At 41.4% G+C, this 15492-nt stretch overlaps 1 protein-coding gene across 1 annotated transcript; it reads left to right on the plus strand.

The window, feature by feature from the left end:
* The first annotated feature begins 1679 nt into the window (after positions 1 to 1679).
* Positions 1680 to 15086, plus strand: vcana (versican a). The gene is made up of 8 exons (XM_079687145.1): positions 1680 to 8816; positions 8915 to 9022; positions 9145 to 9258; positions 10670 to 10828; positions 11044 to 11126; positions 12717 to 12861; positions 12990 to 13172; positions 13274 to 15086. Exons 1-8 carry the CDS (start codon positions 2153 to 2155, stop codon positions 13429 to 13431), a joined length of 7614 nt encoding a protein of 2537 aa, XP_079543271.1. The 5' UTR covers positions 1680 to 2152; the 3' UTR covers positions 13432 to 15086.
* The last annotated feature ends 406 nt before the right edge of the window (positions 15087 to 15492 follow it).

Raw genomic sequence — 15492 nt, forward strand, 5'->3', positions numbered from 1 at the left:
TGTCACAAAACTGCCATCATTTACAGGAGAACCATCCATTTCGCCATCCTCTGATGAGACACTCACAAGCTCAATGACAATGTCTCCAAGTTGGGCATCTGTTAAATCCTCTGTTACGGGAATGGATGATGATTCTATCAGCAATATATCTACAATGGTGGAGTCCATTCCTTCATTCAGTGGACCAACCATGGGCCCTGGAACTGAATTATTGGAAGTTCAACCAACCACTCAAGCTGAAAAGTCTGGAGACAGCAGTGTAGATTTCCCTGCAGAGTCCTTACTTCAGGCAACCACTCCGTCCTCAATGTTAAACACTGAAACTCCATCAGTGACTGCCACAAGTCAAACAGAAACATTGTCAGCTACACCAGAGACAAGTTATACTCTCTCAATAACAGATGAAGATGGCTCAGGTGACCAAACCCAAGACATGTCCACGCAGTCTTCGTCTAAAACCTCTCTGTTTAGCACTGAGACAGCAACTGCAACATCTCCGGTTACATCATCTGCTGTTTCAGACAGTAAGGATCAAGAAATTAGCAGTGGAACTATAAAGGCTGATTCAGTTCTTACCTCAATTGGATCAACCCTTAAACCGGAAACATCATCATTGCTCATTCCCACAGGAACAGAGGGTTCTGGAGACATCACCCATGATTTTCCTCAAGAGTCAACCATCAGAGCAACTACTTTCTCTTCATTGTCGAGTACAAAGTCACCATCAGTGACAGCATCACATGAAACTGGAACAAGTGACACTTTGAAAACAGCTATTACCAGAGCTTCGTCATTATACAGTACTGAGAAACCAACATCGGGATCAGCTAAAACTCAAGATACTGTTACGACAAGTGTAACAAGTAAAACATCAGCTACACCAGAGACAAGTCCTAGTTTCCCAACATTAGAGGAAGAGAGCTCAGTAGAGCAAACTACTAAAATGTCCAGCAAAGACACTACGGTTCCTACATCTTCTTCGTTGTTTAGCACTGAGAAATCAACTGTTCTTTCCATTGGGGAACAAGCCAGTGCTACCACAGCTCAGACAGAGAGGTCCTCAGTCTCTGCAATAACTGATAAGACGGAACAAAGTGCCATGGTCACTAAAGCAGCTGAAGATGGCTCAGGTGACCAAACATCTGACATGTACACTGATATCTCTTCCGTCATAAATGTCACAAAACTGCCATCATTTACAGGAGAACCATCCATTTCGCCATCCTCTGATGAGACACTCACAAGCTCAATGACAATGTCTCCAAGTTGGGCATCTGTTAAATCCTCTGTTACGTTAATGGATGATGATTCTATCAGCAATATATCTACAATGGTGGAGTCCATTCCTTCATTCAGTGGACCAACCATGGGCCCTGGAACTGCATCATTGGCAGTTCAACCAACCACTCATGCTGAAAAGTCTGGAGACAGCAGTGTTGATTTCACCGCAGAGTCCTTACTTCAGGCAACCACTCCGCCCTCAATGTTAAACACTGAAACTCCATCAGTGACTGCCACAAGTCAAACAGAAACATTGTCAGCTACACCAGAGACAAGTTATACTCTCTCAAATACAGATGAAGATGGCTCAGGTGACCAAACCCAAGACATGTCCACGCAGTCTTCGTCTGTCACGTCTAAAACCTCTCTGTTTAGCACTGAGGCAGCAACTGCAACATCTCCGGTTACATCATCTGCTGTTTCAGACAGTAAGGATCAAGACATTAGCAGTGGAACTATAAAGGCTGATTCAGTTCTTACCTCAATTGGATCAACCCTTAAACCGGAAACATCATCATTGCTCATTCCCACAGGAACAGAGGGTTCTGGAGACATCACCCATGATTTTCCTCAAGAGTCAACCATCAGAGCAACTACTTTCTCTTCATTGTCGAGTACAAAGTCACCATCAGTGACAGCATCACATGAAACTGGAACAAGTGACACTTTGAAAACAGCTATTACCAGAGCTTCGTCATTATACAGTACTGAGAAACCAACATCGGGATCAGCTAAAACTCAAGATACTGTTACGACAAGTGTAACAAGTAAAACATCAGCTACACCAGAGACAAGTCCTACTCTCTCGAAAACAGACAGCACTGACAATTTCACTAAAGCGCCCTTCACCACAGTAACTGCTGTCTTATCAATGTCTAGCACAGATTTGCCACCAATCACAGCATCACGTGAAACTGAAACAAGTAAAACTTCAGCAATCCAGATCATTGAAGATTTGGAGACAAGTTCTACAATTAGTTTTTCAGAAGAAGACAGCTCAAATGGGCACACAACTGCAATTCTAACAGAGGAATCATCCACTCTGTCTTTTGTGCCAACTACTGACCAAAAAGTGAATCCAAGCAGTCACTCAGCTATAGTTATTGGCAGCTCACGGGAAACAGTTACTGCATCTCCTAGCTTCACAAGCTCATCCATTCCTATAATCGATGAGAGTGAGTTGATTTATCAAACCACCACTGTTGCTGGTAAAAAAAGCACTTTTTCTTCCATGTTCAGCACAGAAAGACCAACAGTAACCACAGGATTACTTGAACCTGAACAAATGTATACCTCTGAATCTACTATTACGTCTCCTCCAACTGACATCTCATCATCCTCTTTGTTCAGCACAGCGAAACCTATGATCACAACTGTTGCAAGTGTGGCAGCCTCAAAGACAATGACAGATATTACTTCATCTCTTCACAGTACTGAAAAACCTAAAGTGGTTTCAGCGAGCACAATGCATGCAGAGGGCTCTGGTGACCAGTTCACTGATATGTCGGCTCAGATCTCAGCTGTGAAAGATTCTTCGGTTGCAACCTCCTCTCATGGCACTAAAACCATTGACGTTTTAAAATCTCAAGTAACCATAGCTTCTTCTCTCTACAGTACTGAGAAACCCACACTAGTACCACCAACTGCATCCATCGAATCTAAAACCAAAATCCCATTTTCTACAGCCACAGATACAATTGAAATAGCTGAGACTCAGACCACATCACAACCTATTGTTGAATCATCATCCCAAACTACTTCACTGTTGATGAAAGAAGAATCTACAGATGTTACCCACTTTTCTACCACAATTGAGGCTACTTCTGTATCAGACTCTGAGTTAGAAAGCGGTGATTTTGCTGAACTAGAGGGCTCAGGAGAAGACACATCTGAATCCACAGATAAAACTCCAACAACAACAGCCTTTGATCAACACACAATAATGACCTCTGAGCCATCAATTGCCTCCACTTTTATGGGAGGAGAAAGTTCAAGTGCAGGAGATTTTACAACAGTCCCAACAAGTACTTTTACCTTGGGAACCTTTCAACCCATGGCGATCCCTAGTGTCACTGTGTATACCTTAAAGGAAACCTCCACATTTATTGACATGGAGAGCTCTGGCAGCTCTACCGATGAAGATGATTTGGAATCTAGTACAGATGGATCTGGTGCAGGGATATCCGTTGAGACTACCATAAAACCCCAGAAAGAATTGACTGAAGCCATAGATGAGACTGAATTTGATGACAAAGAGAGCACCCCTGACATGTTAAGTGTCACATCCTCAACTCAATCCAACACACAGCTTACCAAGGAATTTATGACATCAACTCAATCACCACACCTGACAAGCAGTGAGCATTTTATTACTGAACAGGGCAGTGGGGTCTTAACCGATGACTCTACATTGGAGGATGAGAGTTCAGGTGATGATCTTTCTGATGGACCAACTACATTTGAACGAGTCACAAGTCATCCCCTGTCCACAACTGTTGCAGCTACAAAAGGAATCATGTTATCATCTAGTGCTGTTGCTTTTCCTGAGGAGAGCTCAAGTGACCAAACAACTGCTTTCTTGGATATTGAAGATATAGAGATAAATAGTACAGCTTCTTCCCTATTCAGCACAGAGACACCTAAAACAACAACATCATTGCATGAAAGTGGACCATATGTTTCAACATCTGCTCAAACAGTATCATCTTCTCTCTACAGCACTGAGAAACCAAACATAACAGTATATGCTGTAACATCTGCCCAGTTGGGTAACACGTCTTTATCTGCAACAGCTACATCAACACCAAGTTCAGCCTTCACATTTGGAGAAGCCACAGGTGAAACTGAAACCCTTGTGTCTTTCACAGCAACCACTGATGAGCAGGTTTCCTCAGAGTCGGGGGACATTGCTCCAGATACAGAAAGACCCATAGCTTCTGAATCGACAGTGCCTTCTGTCTCAAGCTTTAACCAGGAGGAATTTACTCTAGCCGAGCACGTAACGCAGTCATCCTATACAACTGTCTCCCCCCATACAAAAGAAGCGTCAGTTAGTGATCACTCTGCAATTGACTTCACCACAGAAAGCTCAAGCACTGAACATAAGCAAACTGTAGGCACAATGATGTCCCCCCCTATTCCCTCCATTATATATCAAAGCATCACAGACCAACAGGTTGTCATCATTACTCCCAGTAGCAGCATAGCCAAAACTGACCTAACTGAACAAACACCTACCATGGTCCTGCATGTGTCTAAACCATCAGACAGCACAACCATCATATTCACAGAGGATGCAAAAGATGAAGATGAGCTTTTCTCTACAGCTACAGACAGTATGAGGGAAGGAAGCCCCACTCCCGAACTTATTACCAAAGATGATAATATCATTGATGCAGACACTATCTCCATAGTTCCCTCTTCTTCCTTTTACCCAACAATTCAGACAGAGGAAGCTGGAGGTGTCACACCAATTACAATGTCTCAAATGTTGGAAGTAACAGAACAATCAGAAGGTTCAGGGACTGATGCCACCTTCTTTACTCCTACACCAGTAACTTTAGATGCAACCTCAATCACTGAATTGGCATTAGCCTTTTCGTCTTCAGAATATTCAACACCCACTCCAAAACCAACAATTGTGGAAGGTGTATCTAGTATGGAGACATCTAGTGAAGAGGTGGAGACATCTAGTGAAGAGGTGGTTACATCTGCACCACAGGCCACTCCAGCTAACACTCCGTCCACAAATTCAGTCTCTCAAGTAACCCATTTAACTACACCATATACTGTATTTCCTAATGAGACACAATCAAAACCAGTTCCAGAGCTGGTGGACAATGAATTTTCAGGCGATGACACTGCTGATAATGTTACTGAGTCTATCACTGAGATTGCTGCTTCATCATTTGTGCCTTCTCAAACTTTAACTGAAACAACAGACTCAAGCTCAATCACACCGGTGTCAAGTGAGGAGTATATGTTCAGCACAGTGGAAAAAGAAAATGACATGACATCCTTACCCACAGCCGTTCCTGACACAAGTCATGGCCCAACAGATGAAACATTAAGTGTGACCATTTCCACGCAAACTGTTGCTGCCACACAACTTACATCAGTGTCCACTGAACCTGGCACACTGAAAACAACGAGTAAAGCTTTTGATGAAGAATCTTCAGGTGATGACTCTAGTGAATGGACAGCATCTGAGAAAACAGTCTCTTCACTGTTCAGCACTGAAAAACCAACTGTTGCCCCTGAACAAAGACATACAAATGAGGTGAGTCCAGGTGAACAAAATCAAAGTGTGTTCACTGAGGGCATAATAACAACAGATAAGGCAGAACACATCTCACCAACCTCACCTGGCACTGCCACAGGAGAGTTTACAAAGTCACCAGCAAGTGCTCCCTCTTCTCTTTATAGTACAGGGAAACCATCTGTCACTGTTTTGAAAGACGTAACTGATGCAGACACTTCAATGTATCCAACTTCTGCTACACTAACAACTTCAACATTTTCCGTGACCTCAACTGAACCTGCCATGGAGCATATAGCAATTGCAGTATCACATACTGCTTCCAGTCTTTATAGCACTGAGAAGCCAACTGTCACATCATCTCCTGATGTTACTGGGAAGGATAGCTCTGATGATTACACTGTCACAAAACCTGCAACACAAAAAGATACTCTTCTGCACAGTACAATGGACCAATTGCTTTCCACAATGACATCACCTCCTCACTACAGCACAGATACATCTTTAATCCCAAGTAACATTGATGTTGTAGGCTCTGGAGATTACCTTTCAGAAACCACAACTGCATCATCTAAGACTTTGACAATCAAGACTGAAAATACTGTGGCCCCTCCACTCTCCCATCATTTCAGCACAGAGAAACCCACCACAATGACCTTAGAGTATACAACTCAAATGAGTGAGATAACCACAGAGTTAGTGAAAGCATCATCATCAGAAACAGTTTCAACTCCTACCAATGGTGCATTATCAACCCCAGCACATGAAGAGAGCACAAGGGACCACGTTACCTCTAAATCTACAAAAGAATCAACTTCCACATTGACAGAATCTTCTCTTTCAAGCACTCCCAAGCCTGATGTAATGGTTCAGTTTGTTACTACTTATGTACCTGAACCAGATACGGCACAATCTGAGGTGTCCTTCCAACAGGCCCGCTCTGAGATCATGTTCACTCATCATCCACACATTGAAATCTCCTCTGAGAACACTGTGTTGGCCACAACCAGCCCAATGATGCCAAGTGAGGAGTCAAGCCAGCACTTTGAACCTAGTGATGTGATTTCCCAGACTGCAATTACACCCTCATCACTGAAAGAGAAAACAGCTGAAGCACAGAGCCAAGCAGCTATGACCAACGAAGTTTCAACTGATGCTAGAGGTAGCACAGTTGAAGATAGTAAAACATCTGTTGACGAGTCAATAACTTCCCATCTTACTGATCAAACTGTTTATTCTAAAGGGACAGAGCCTTCCTCTGCAGACTCAAGCTCAGTGGAAACATCTGCAGTGAGTTCAAGTGAACAAACTCTAGAAGCAACAGCTTCTTCACTTTCAATGCCAACAAAAGAGATGCCATCCTCAACTGTGTCCTCACCTTTTAGCACCGAGACTCCATTGGTTGCTTCCATTTCTGATGTCACTGATCGAGTGTCTTTTGAAAAGTCATCAACAACATTGCCCAAAACGGTGACAGGAAAGAGAGGAGAGACTGCAACTTCCCCATCCACCTATCAAAAGTCAACTGCAGTGTCAAGTTTTGCAAGTACATCATCGGAGAGTGAGGACATCCCTGTTTTAACAGAAACAACTATGAGCATTTTAACAGAAGAAGAAGGTTCAGGTTCTGTCACTCCGGATGTTTCCTCTGTTTCCGGTACTATTGATTTGGATATAACCACAAGCACTTTATCACCTGAGATGGCAAACACCCAAACAGATCAACTAGAACCCTCTACCTCTGAACAAACCTCAGGTCCGAAGGCAACTGAGACCTTCATCACTGACGCTTATGCAACACAATACACTGCTGTGACCAGCACTGAAGAGTCACCAAATACATTAACTTCTGTTGAATCAGGTTCAACAGCTTCTGAAAGTGAAGAGACACAAGATGCAGACCTAACAAGCACACATCAACCTACTGGTGTTACACATGCAGCAGAAATCTCTATGAGTTCAGAGACTAAAGTAGTAGTCACCACAATGCCAACAGAACACATTTCCCTTGAATCTACTTCAAATGTTCCCTCAAAATCATCACCATCACAGCCTGAAGTCATGGTCCAATTTCTCACAACATTTTCCCCTGCAGAACACCTAACCACTCCCCAGAGGTCATTTGAACAGGCCAGATCAGAGATTGCAATAACACACATGCCTCACACTGATCTTTCTTCTCAGGATATATCACTGACCACGACTCGCCCTATGTTCACAAGTCATGAAGCAAACCAGATTACAGAATCAACAACTGTGCCCGCTACCTCTTCTTCTGTGGCTGAAGCTGTTTCTGCTTCAGTGGAAGATGGGACAGTTGAATCCTTGAATCCTGGTGCAAAGCCAGAACCATCTCCAGATACAGTTCACCAACCCACCTCTTTAGAAAATATATATAATTTCGATGCAGATGATCCCATCCCAGATTATGAAGATCCAAACCTTACCATTGTTGAATCAACTCCACCATCCCATGAAATCAAAAAATCACAAGACACAGCAGTGTTCCTTACTACACCAGCTGTTGCTCCTCAACCATCTGAGAGTCAACCTACCGACTCAGTAAGCAGTTCTGGAAGTAGCTCAGAAGAAAGGTCTTCTACGAAGTCTCCCGTAGAAGCAGCAGCAGCTATCACTTTCTTGCCTTCTGCTTCAGCTCCCGTCAGTACAGCATCCTCCTCTAGTTCTGAGAGTGGTTCAGAAAGCATTAGCAGCTCAGAAGAAAGCATGTTGATCAAGATCGATAATAATGAAGTTGCGAACGTCACACCTGAAATGATATCTGCCACGACTAGGTCACCATTTATCCTTAGCACTAGGGCTGAAAGTGGGTCCGTCAGTTCTGAGAATGTGTCTGATGAAATTACAATTACTACAAAGAAACCAAAGATCATCAATACGGAGCAACAGTCCCTGTCCCTAGATGAAATTCTGACAGTATTCAAGGTCAATGCTACCACAGCCTCAAAGATAGAGTCCTCTAGTGTTGATAGTACCTCTGATAAAGAAGATGAGAGCAAAATGGACGCCTCTACTTACACTGAAATACCCACAAGGACCCAAACAGAGTTCACAACGGCACCAGCTCAAGCCCAAAGCCATTCAGTTTTGGTTGCATCTCTAGCCACCACTCCGTCATCTTTTTCTGAGGAACAACATAATGACACAACAGTCATTAAAGGAGAACCACCACTAACAGGGGAGGAAACAACTGCATTAGCTGACCTAGGATTCGAGTTGGGGCACACTGTCCTTGGCGAGACAGTCGAAATACAAGGTATGTCTTTTAACGGCTTATATTCCAATACAACAAAATGTGTATGCTCATAATAATTTCCTTTTCATGCAACTCTTATTACACTTTTTCATGTACAGACTCGTGTACAGAAAATATTTGTCTCAATGGAGGATCTTGCTTCAAGAGTGGCAGCATCTATACGTGTAGCTGCACTCCTGGTTACGGTGGTTATCGCTGTGAAACAGGTAATTAAACTGTCAATTATTTCTCTCACAATTTCTCATGGCCTTAACTTTGAACCAGGAAGCATCTGCCAAATCTTGTTTTAACTATATTTTGTTATTCATTATGTCTGTTTCTTATGTAGATATCGATGAGTGCCAGTCAAACCCATGCCGCAATGGAGGTACATGTTTTGATCGGCTGGCCTACTTTACTTGTGTCTGCCTACCGAGCTACTCTGGGCTGTATTGCGAGGAGGGTAAGTTTGTGGTTGGTTGGAATGATTCTCTTCTTGTCTTATTTTATTTCAGATAACCCCATTTTTTCATGTCATTATTATTCTAAATTGGTCCAGCTGTTCAGCTAAAATCTCTTCATTTAGTTTGCACCATTTTTAAATTACATGATAAATAATTGTAACCTATGGGTAAGTCTTGAATTTGGTAACTTGTTAGGCAATTGTTACACACGATTGCTGCCCTGGGAAATAAAACAGAAAATATAGACTGTGAATCACTAATGACAAACTCACAATACATCTATAGAGCATTGTCTTCTGTTTCTCCACTGCATTAGCTGAATCATAAACACTTTAATCATCTCATAACCACAATCAGAAAGTTGTGTCTGAAAGTACTTCAGGAACTATTGAATTTTAGTTTCCACATGTTACAGACACACAGACATTCATTTCTCAGTGCTAGGTTAAATGCGGTGTACACTATACCTTAGGTATGCTAGACATTGAGTCACTCCTTAAAATGTATTCTGTCATTTCTATATCCCTATATAGTTTTCCAGTTATGGCCACCTTTCTTATCAAATGGGTTGAAACCCAGGGCATCATCTGAATTCTGAATCCGATTAGTCTTGACCAGAACCAGAAGTAGGGATCACTCATCAGTGAATCACACCCGAGCGCTGTACTCAGACACAGCTGCTGTCTTAAATTTTTTGCCAGGAGAACGTGAGAAAATGAAACAACCCAAAAAATGTTTTTCCTCAGTGCCTCGGAGGAGTGGAAGGAGTAAAATAATACTTTATATCTGAGGGAAATATACCATTGGTAGGGTCAAGAAGAAGACACTATCAAGGTGTGACAGAGAAAAGTTCAAATGTTTGGTAAAATAATATCTAAAAACAATTTAACCTTATCCCAAATCTATTTCATATCGCATCATCTTTTGAGTGTCTGGGTCTGACATCAATTTGACCTTTTTGCAACTCCATAGCTCCATTGATTTTTCTGTCTGTAATTCGGAATCTTGATTTATTGATTTGGTTTTGCAGTCTTGCTTACCTGTGAAGTACTCTGAAAAGAACCATACTCATCTACCTTTTGATGATAATTGGCACTGAATTACATTCCTTCTAGTTTTGCCTCCACCTCCTTATAGTGATGATGTTAAGGGCTGCAATAACTAATCCATAATGTTGTTCCCAGCCAGGTTAGAGTCAGAGATAACAGCAGGCCTGAAGGCTCAGTATATCAGGTGTTAGAGGTAGTTTGGATGCAGTAGATCAGATAATGTCATTATGTGGTGGAGGTGTAGATACATCGATTCATGGATGAAAGTAAAATAGGGTTCTTCCATTTTTTAAATGCATGTAATGTCTATCAATCTGTTGCAAATATGTACCTCATCCCATATTGCTTTCTCTACCATCAGATACAGAAACATGTGACTATGGCTGGCATAAGTTCCAGGGCCACTGCTACAAGTACTTCCCCCAAAGAAGAAACTGGGACACAGCAGAGAGAGAGTGTCGCATGCATGGGGCTCATCTCACCAGCATCCTCTCCCTCGAGGAGCAACATTATGTCAACCGTAAGTTAAAAATCACATTTGTAGACTATCAACAAGGGCAAAACAAGATATTTATTAAACCCTTATCATTAAACACCAATTCAGCTTTACATTCAAGGCAGGAAAAGTATTAATCAAAATGCTATCCCTATATCTTCCTTTGTTTGAAACCAGTCCTGGACATTTTTCCAGAGGGAAACGCAATCTGCTGTAATTCACTCTTTCTTCTATGGCAGGTCTTGGACAGGACTACCAGTGGATTGGCCTGAATGATAAGATGTTTGACAGTGATTTCAGCTGGACTGACGGCAGACCTGTGGTAAGATAATTTCTCACCTTTTTTTGTCTCAAGAAATGTGGCACAGAGACAGGTTAAACATGTGTAAAAGCTGCCAATGATAGACACAGTCATCTTGGGAGAGTTATTATTATTTGGGTCTTTGGTGGATTTCTCATGACGTTCTCTCCTGCCTCACATTGTTACAGCCTGATGGGTGGCTGCTTTGTTTTAGCACATATCGTAAGGTTGTTTTTAATAAGTGTCAGTCCAGTACAAGAAAACCAATAGTTTCAAAAATACTTGAAGATAAATCTAATTTAGAGGAGATGGCACAGATTGGAAATGCATGCTGCTCATATATGCAGTGTTTAAAAACAGCACAGAAGTGGAAGCATGTTTAGGATAGTAATCAGCTGCTGAAAATTCCCCTCACTAGATAGGAAAGTTTCTAACGACTATGTGCATCCGTGTCGTACAGATAGATGTCCTCACTTTAAAGATAATCATCCAGGAACAGAGATAGGGGAAGCATAGAGGCAGCCTGGGGGTAAAAAGACAAGCAGAGGCTGCCTATGGGGACCCTTGCTCAGCTGAGAGATTGAGGGGGGTTGAGGGTGTGAGTGAGACTGTGTAGAGGGGAGTTTGGCAGGCGTGGACAGGAAGGATCCCCCTTCAACCCTCACACATATCAGAAGGTCCAGCCAGTAGACAGCCACCCGGGGGAAGGGCTACCACGCAGGCAGACACACAGATGGACAGCACCTGTGCTTGGCCGCAGAGAGACAAAAACATTGGAAGCAGCCCAGGGGACCTGGGTGGGTGGTCCCCTCTAGTTGATCTAACTATTAAACATGGATACCTAATAAATAACAGTAACATGTTTGCTTTGCAAACATTAAAATATATTTTATTATTATCAACCAAAATGGTCAGGTTGGTGTATGTTTGGTTGTGCGTGTGGGTGATCAAAGTTTGTGTGATTGTTTTGAGTAGGATGCAGGCCTGCTGTGCAGTTGATGGGTCACCCATTTGTAACTTTTAGTGAGCTGAGCAGGAAGTCAGTGTGTGTTTGTTAACCATAATGACAGAGTAGCAGAGCCTCAAGGCATGATCGGAGTGGGTGGGTGATGGGGGTCACAGCTTTGAAGAGGCTGTTTGAACCTTGAATGTGCTGAAAGACTTCAGGTAGCAGCGACTCCTGGTTGAATGCCCCACAGCACTACAGCTGTGTGTATACTGTATTACTTTGTAAATGTACATCTGTGTTCGTTGGGATTATTGCAGACTACACATGTAATGCTAGGTATGCAGGTGTGACGTAATAACATTGCGTTTATGGTTTTTCATTCTAATGCAGCCCTTTCGGTCAGTACCTGTGGCATTAACTGTATACCGATTATTTCCCATATGAAGTGACATGTGAGTGTGTTGTTGTTCGTCATGAATCGTAGTAAAGGGCAATGGACACTGTCTTTTAGAAACCTGTCAAATCACTGTTATGGCTGCTCATTCCACAGCTTACAATTAGATTTGCTGAACATAGTTGGCAACACCACTTTAAGATTTTTGGTGTAGGTATAATAGACTATATTTACAATCAAAGTTCTTAATTCTCTGCTCTTATTTCAGCAATATGAAAACTGGAGACCCAACCAGCCTGACAGCTTCTTCTCTTCTGGTGAGGATTGTGTTGTGATGATATGGCACGAGGACGGCCAATGGAATGATGTTCCTTGCAACTACCATCTGACCTACACTTGCAAAAAGGGCACAGGTAAAAAGGACTTTGGTGTTAGCACATATCCTCTTTTACTTTACTGCATGTGTTTTTGAGAGGAGAAAGGTCTTCTGTTACTGTAAAAAATACTCACTTTAAATGTTATCATCACCTCTGATTCTCAGTGGCCTGTAACCAGCCCCCTCTGGTGGAGAATGCACGTACCTTTGGTAAAAAGCGTGAGAGGTATGAGATCAACTCGCTGGTGAGATACCAGTGTCGAACAGGCTTTATTCAGAGGCACGTCCCAACTATCCGTTGTCGTGGAGATGGACGATGGGATAGCCCTAAAATAGCCTGCAATAACCGTAAGTACAAAAAATAATATTCTTAGTGTCTCTTACTGTTTAGGATTTTGACAATTACAATACGTGTTTTTTTAACTAATACATCCTTTTTTTTCTAACAGCATCAAGCTATCAGAGGAATGTTTTCCAAAGACATCAACACAAGAGTCTCTACAGCGTAAACAACTTTGAAAGTTCGCCGGACGCAGCCTTTCGCTTTCACCATCAGCGCTACCGGGGAAGAAGAGAGAGAACTGAACATAAGCAGAACAGAAAGTAATGCCATTTAACGGGGCACAGCTTCCCCTGGACAAGAACACATGGCTGATGCTTGTGTGAAAGAGGAAAACGATTCCCCAAGAAAAAGCACATGAGAAAACTCATCAAAAGAAACCAGGCGGATAACCTGCAGCTTTTGTTGCGTTTTGGATGACAATGGAATCTTATCAAGTGCCTTTTGAAAAGATGTTGATACATAACATTTCTTATCAAGGAGCACAGTTTTATAACAATGACAATGTTGATTTAACACTTTCAGCTGGCTACTGGAAAAGCAAAAAAGTGTACTCATTCTTTTTAAACTGCGGACGTTTTTTATTTTTCCAGCTTATCAAATAATACATTCATGACTGTTGTCTAATGACTTGTACACCAAATGTTTTATTTAAAATCACCATAAGTATTCCTTATTCATAGAAAAAAAAGCTGTTGTGAAAATATAGCGCTTATGTTATGTAAAGCAATCCATTATGTTGTCGTGCTGTTTTAAGCTGGACTTCATTTTAAAGAGCATGCATGCATATGCAGATATAAATATATTGAAGTCCTCACATTTTAACCTTGTTTATTCTGTGTCAAGACATCCAAATTCCCACTACACAATTGGAGCCATGGAAATATTTAGAGTCCAGATTATTAACAGGCCCATGTCTGTGATGGAGACCTTCAACTTCCATTCGTCAATGGCTATCATCAATGTGTTGTCAGGATAATGTTTATGAAAACTTTTCTTTACACAGACATTTTTTAAACTTATTAATATTATTTTGTGTGATTTTAAGCAATTTAATATGAGAGATTGTTCTCTAAGTACTTACGGACAAAGCCTTTATCCACTGATCAAAGTTGATGTCCATCACTACTTTCAAATGAAAGATGGAGGTGTCTCAGCAGCCTGTATCTTCTGCTCCTGTGTGTTCAGTGCAAAACTGAGTTGCCACAGCATGTTTACAATAACTTTATTGCAGTTTATAATTACACACCAAATAGTCCTGCTCTCATCTGTTGCTGTTGTGCTGTAGCCTGTGATGGTTTTTCTAGGTTATGCTTTTCTTCGGGACACGTAACCTTTCTGTTATTGTGATCGATTAAAATCAGCCTTTGAGAGAATGTATTTTGTGAAACACTCAAAAAGACTTGAACATTACGGCTGTTTAGGAACAGATGCATATAATTTATTTTCAAGCTGCTCTTGAACTCCTTACTTGTTCTACACTTACAGATACATGTGATTCTATCCCCTGTCCCAGCTGTACTCTTCATATATTTCTATTGTATGATCAAGAGGAGACCAGCCACAATCACAGGCTGTTGGAAGCGAATGGATCTTTAAGGCCAGCAGTGGACCAGAGACTATAGCCCCATTGGCTGCAATAATGTTCTGTAAAATTAACAACACACTTTTACATGTGTATGTTTGTGTATTTCTCCAGCATTTTTAAAGGGAAAATGTATTTGTTTTGTCTGCCTGTGAATGTCAGTGTGTGTGCCTTAATGTGCACATAACATCATTTTCTATTTAAACTGTTTTTTATTTGTTTTTATTTTACAATGTGAATGTCTGGGATGTTTGTGAATTTTTTTTAAAGAGCTCAAAGTGTTTTTTTTTCTGCTTTAAATCACCAAAGAAATAAAAATAAATATATGGATATTCTATACTAATAACATTTCATTTGGACTTTTTAAGGAAATGTTTGGGAAATGTATTGGAAAGCATTGTACAGTGTTTGAGAGTTGTGCATGTTCATTTTTACGATTCAATTCAACAGAAATTCAATTAGCAATATGTTTGTTTTTCAGTTTTGTAGCGCTTTTATGGAGAAGCCACCTTTTAAAAGTATGTTCACTATTCAAATAGGCAGTTAAAGAGGCTAAATGAATTCAGATGTCCTCATACACCAAGATACATTTTGTATTGAGTAAGTAGTGTGGGTGTTTCACCAGCAGGTAGCACTATAAGACTAGACCATAAACCTGACATTTTGTCTGCAGAATACCAAAGACAAGGGTAGACCTTTCATTGAATTCTGTAAAGCCACCACACAAAATATAAACATAATAT

This window comes from Notothenia rossii, assembly GCF_949606895.1.
Source record: "Notothenia rossii genome assembly, chromosome: 6".
Classification (NCBI taxonomy): Eukaryota; Metazoa; Chordata; class Actinopteri; order Perciformes; family Nototheniidae; genus Notothenia; species Notothenia rossii.

Bases quoted from the DNA above. Each gene is read 5' to 3' on its own strand.
- vcana (XM_079687145.1), top strand. From the start codon at position 2,153: ATGTCTAGCACAGATTTGCCACCAATCACAGCATCACGTGAAACTGAA. The intron at 11,127-12,716 runs GTAAGATAATTT...CTCTTATTTCAG, and splicing joins GGACTGACGGCAGACCTGTG to CAATATGAAAACTGGAGACC. The intron at 13,173-13,273 runs GTAAGTACAAAA...TTTTTCTAACAG, and splicing joins TAAAATAGCCTGCAATAACC to CATCAAGCTATCAGAGGAAT.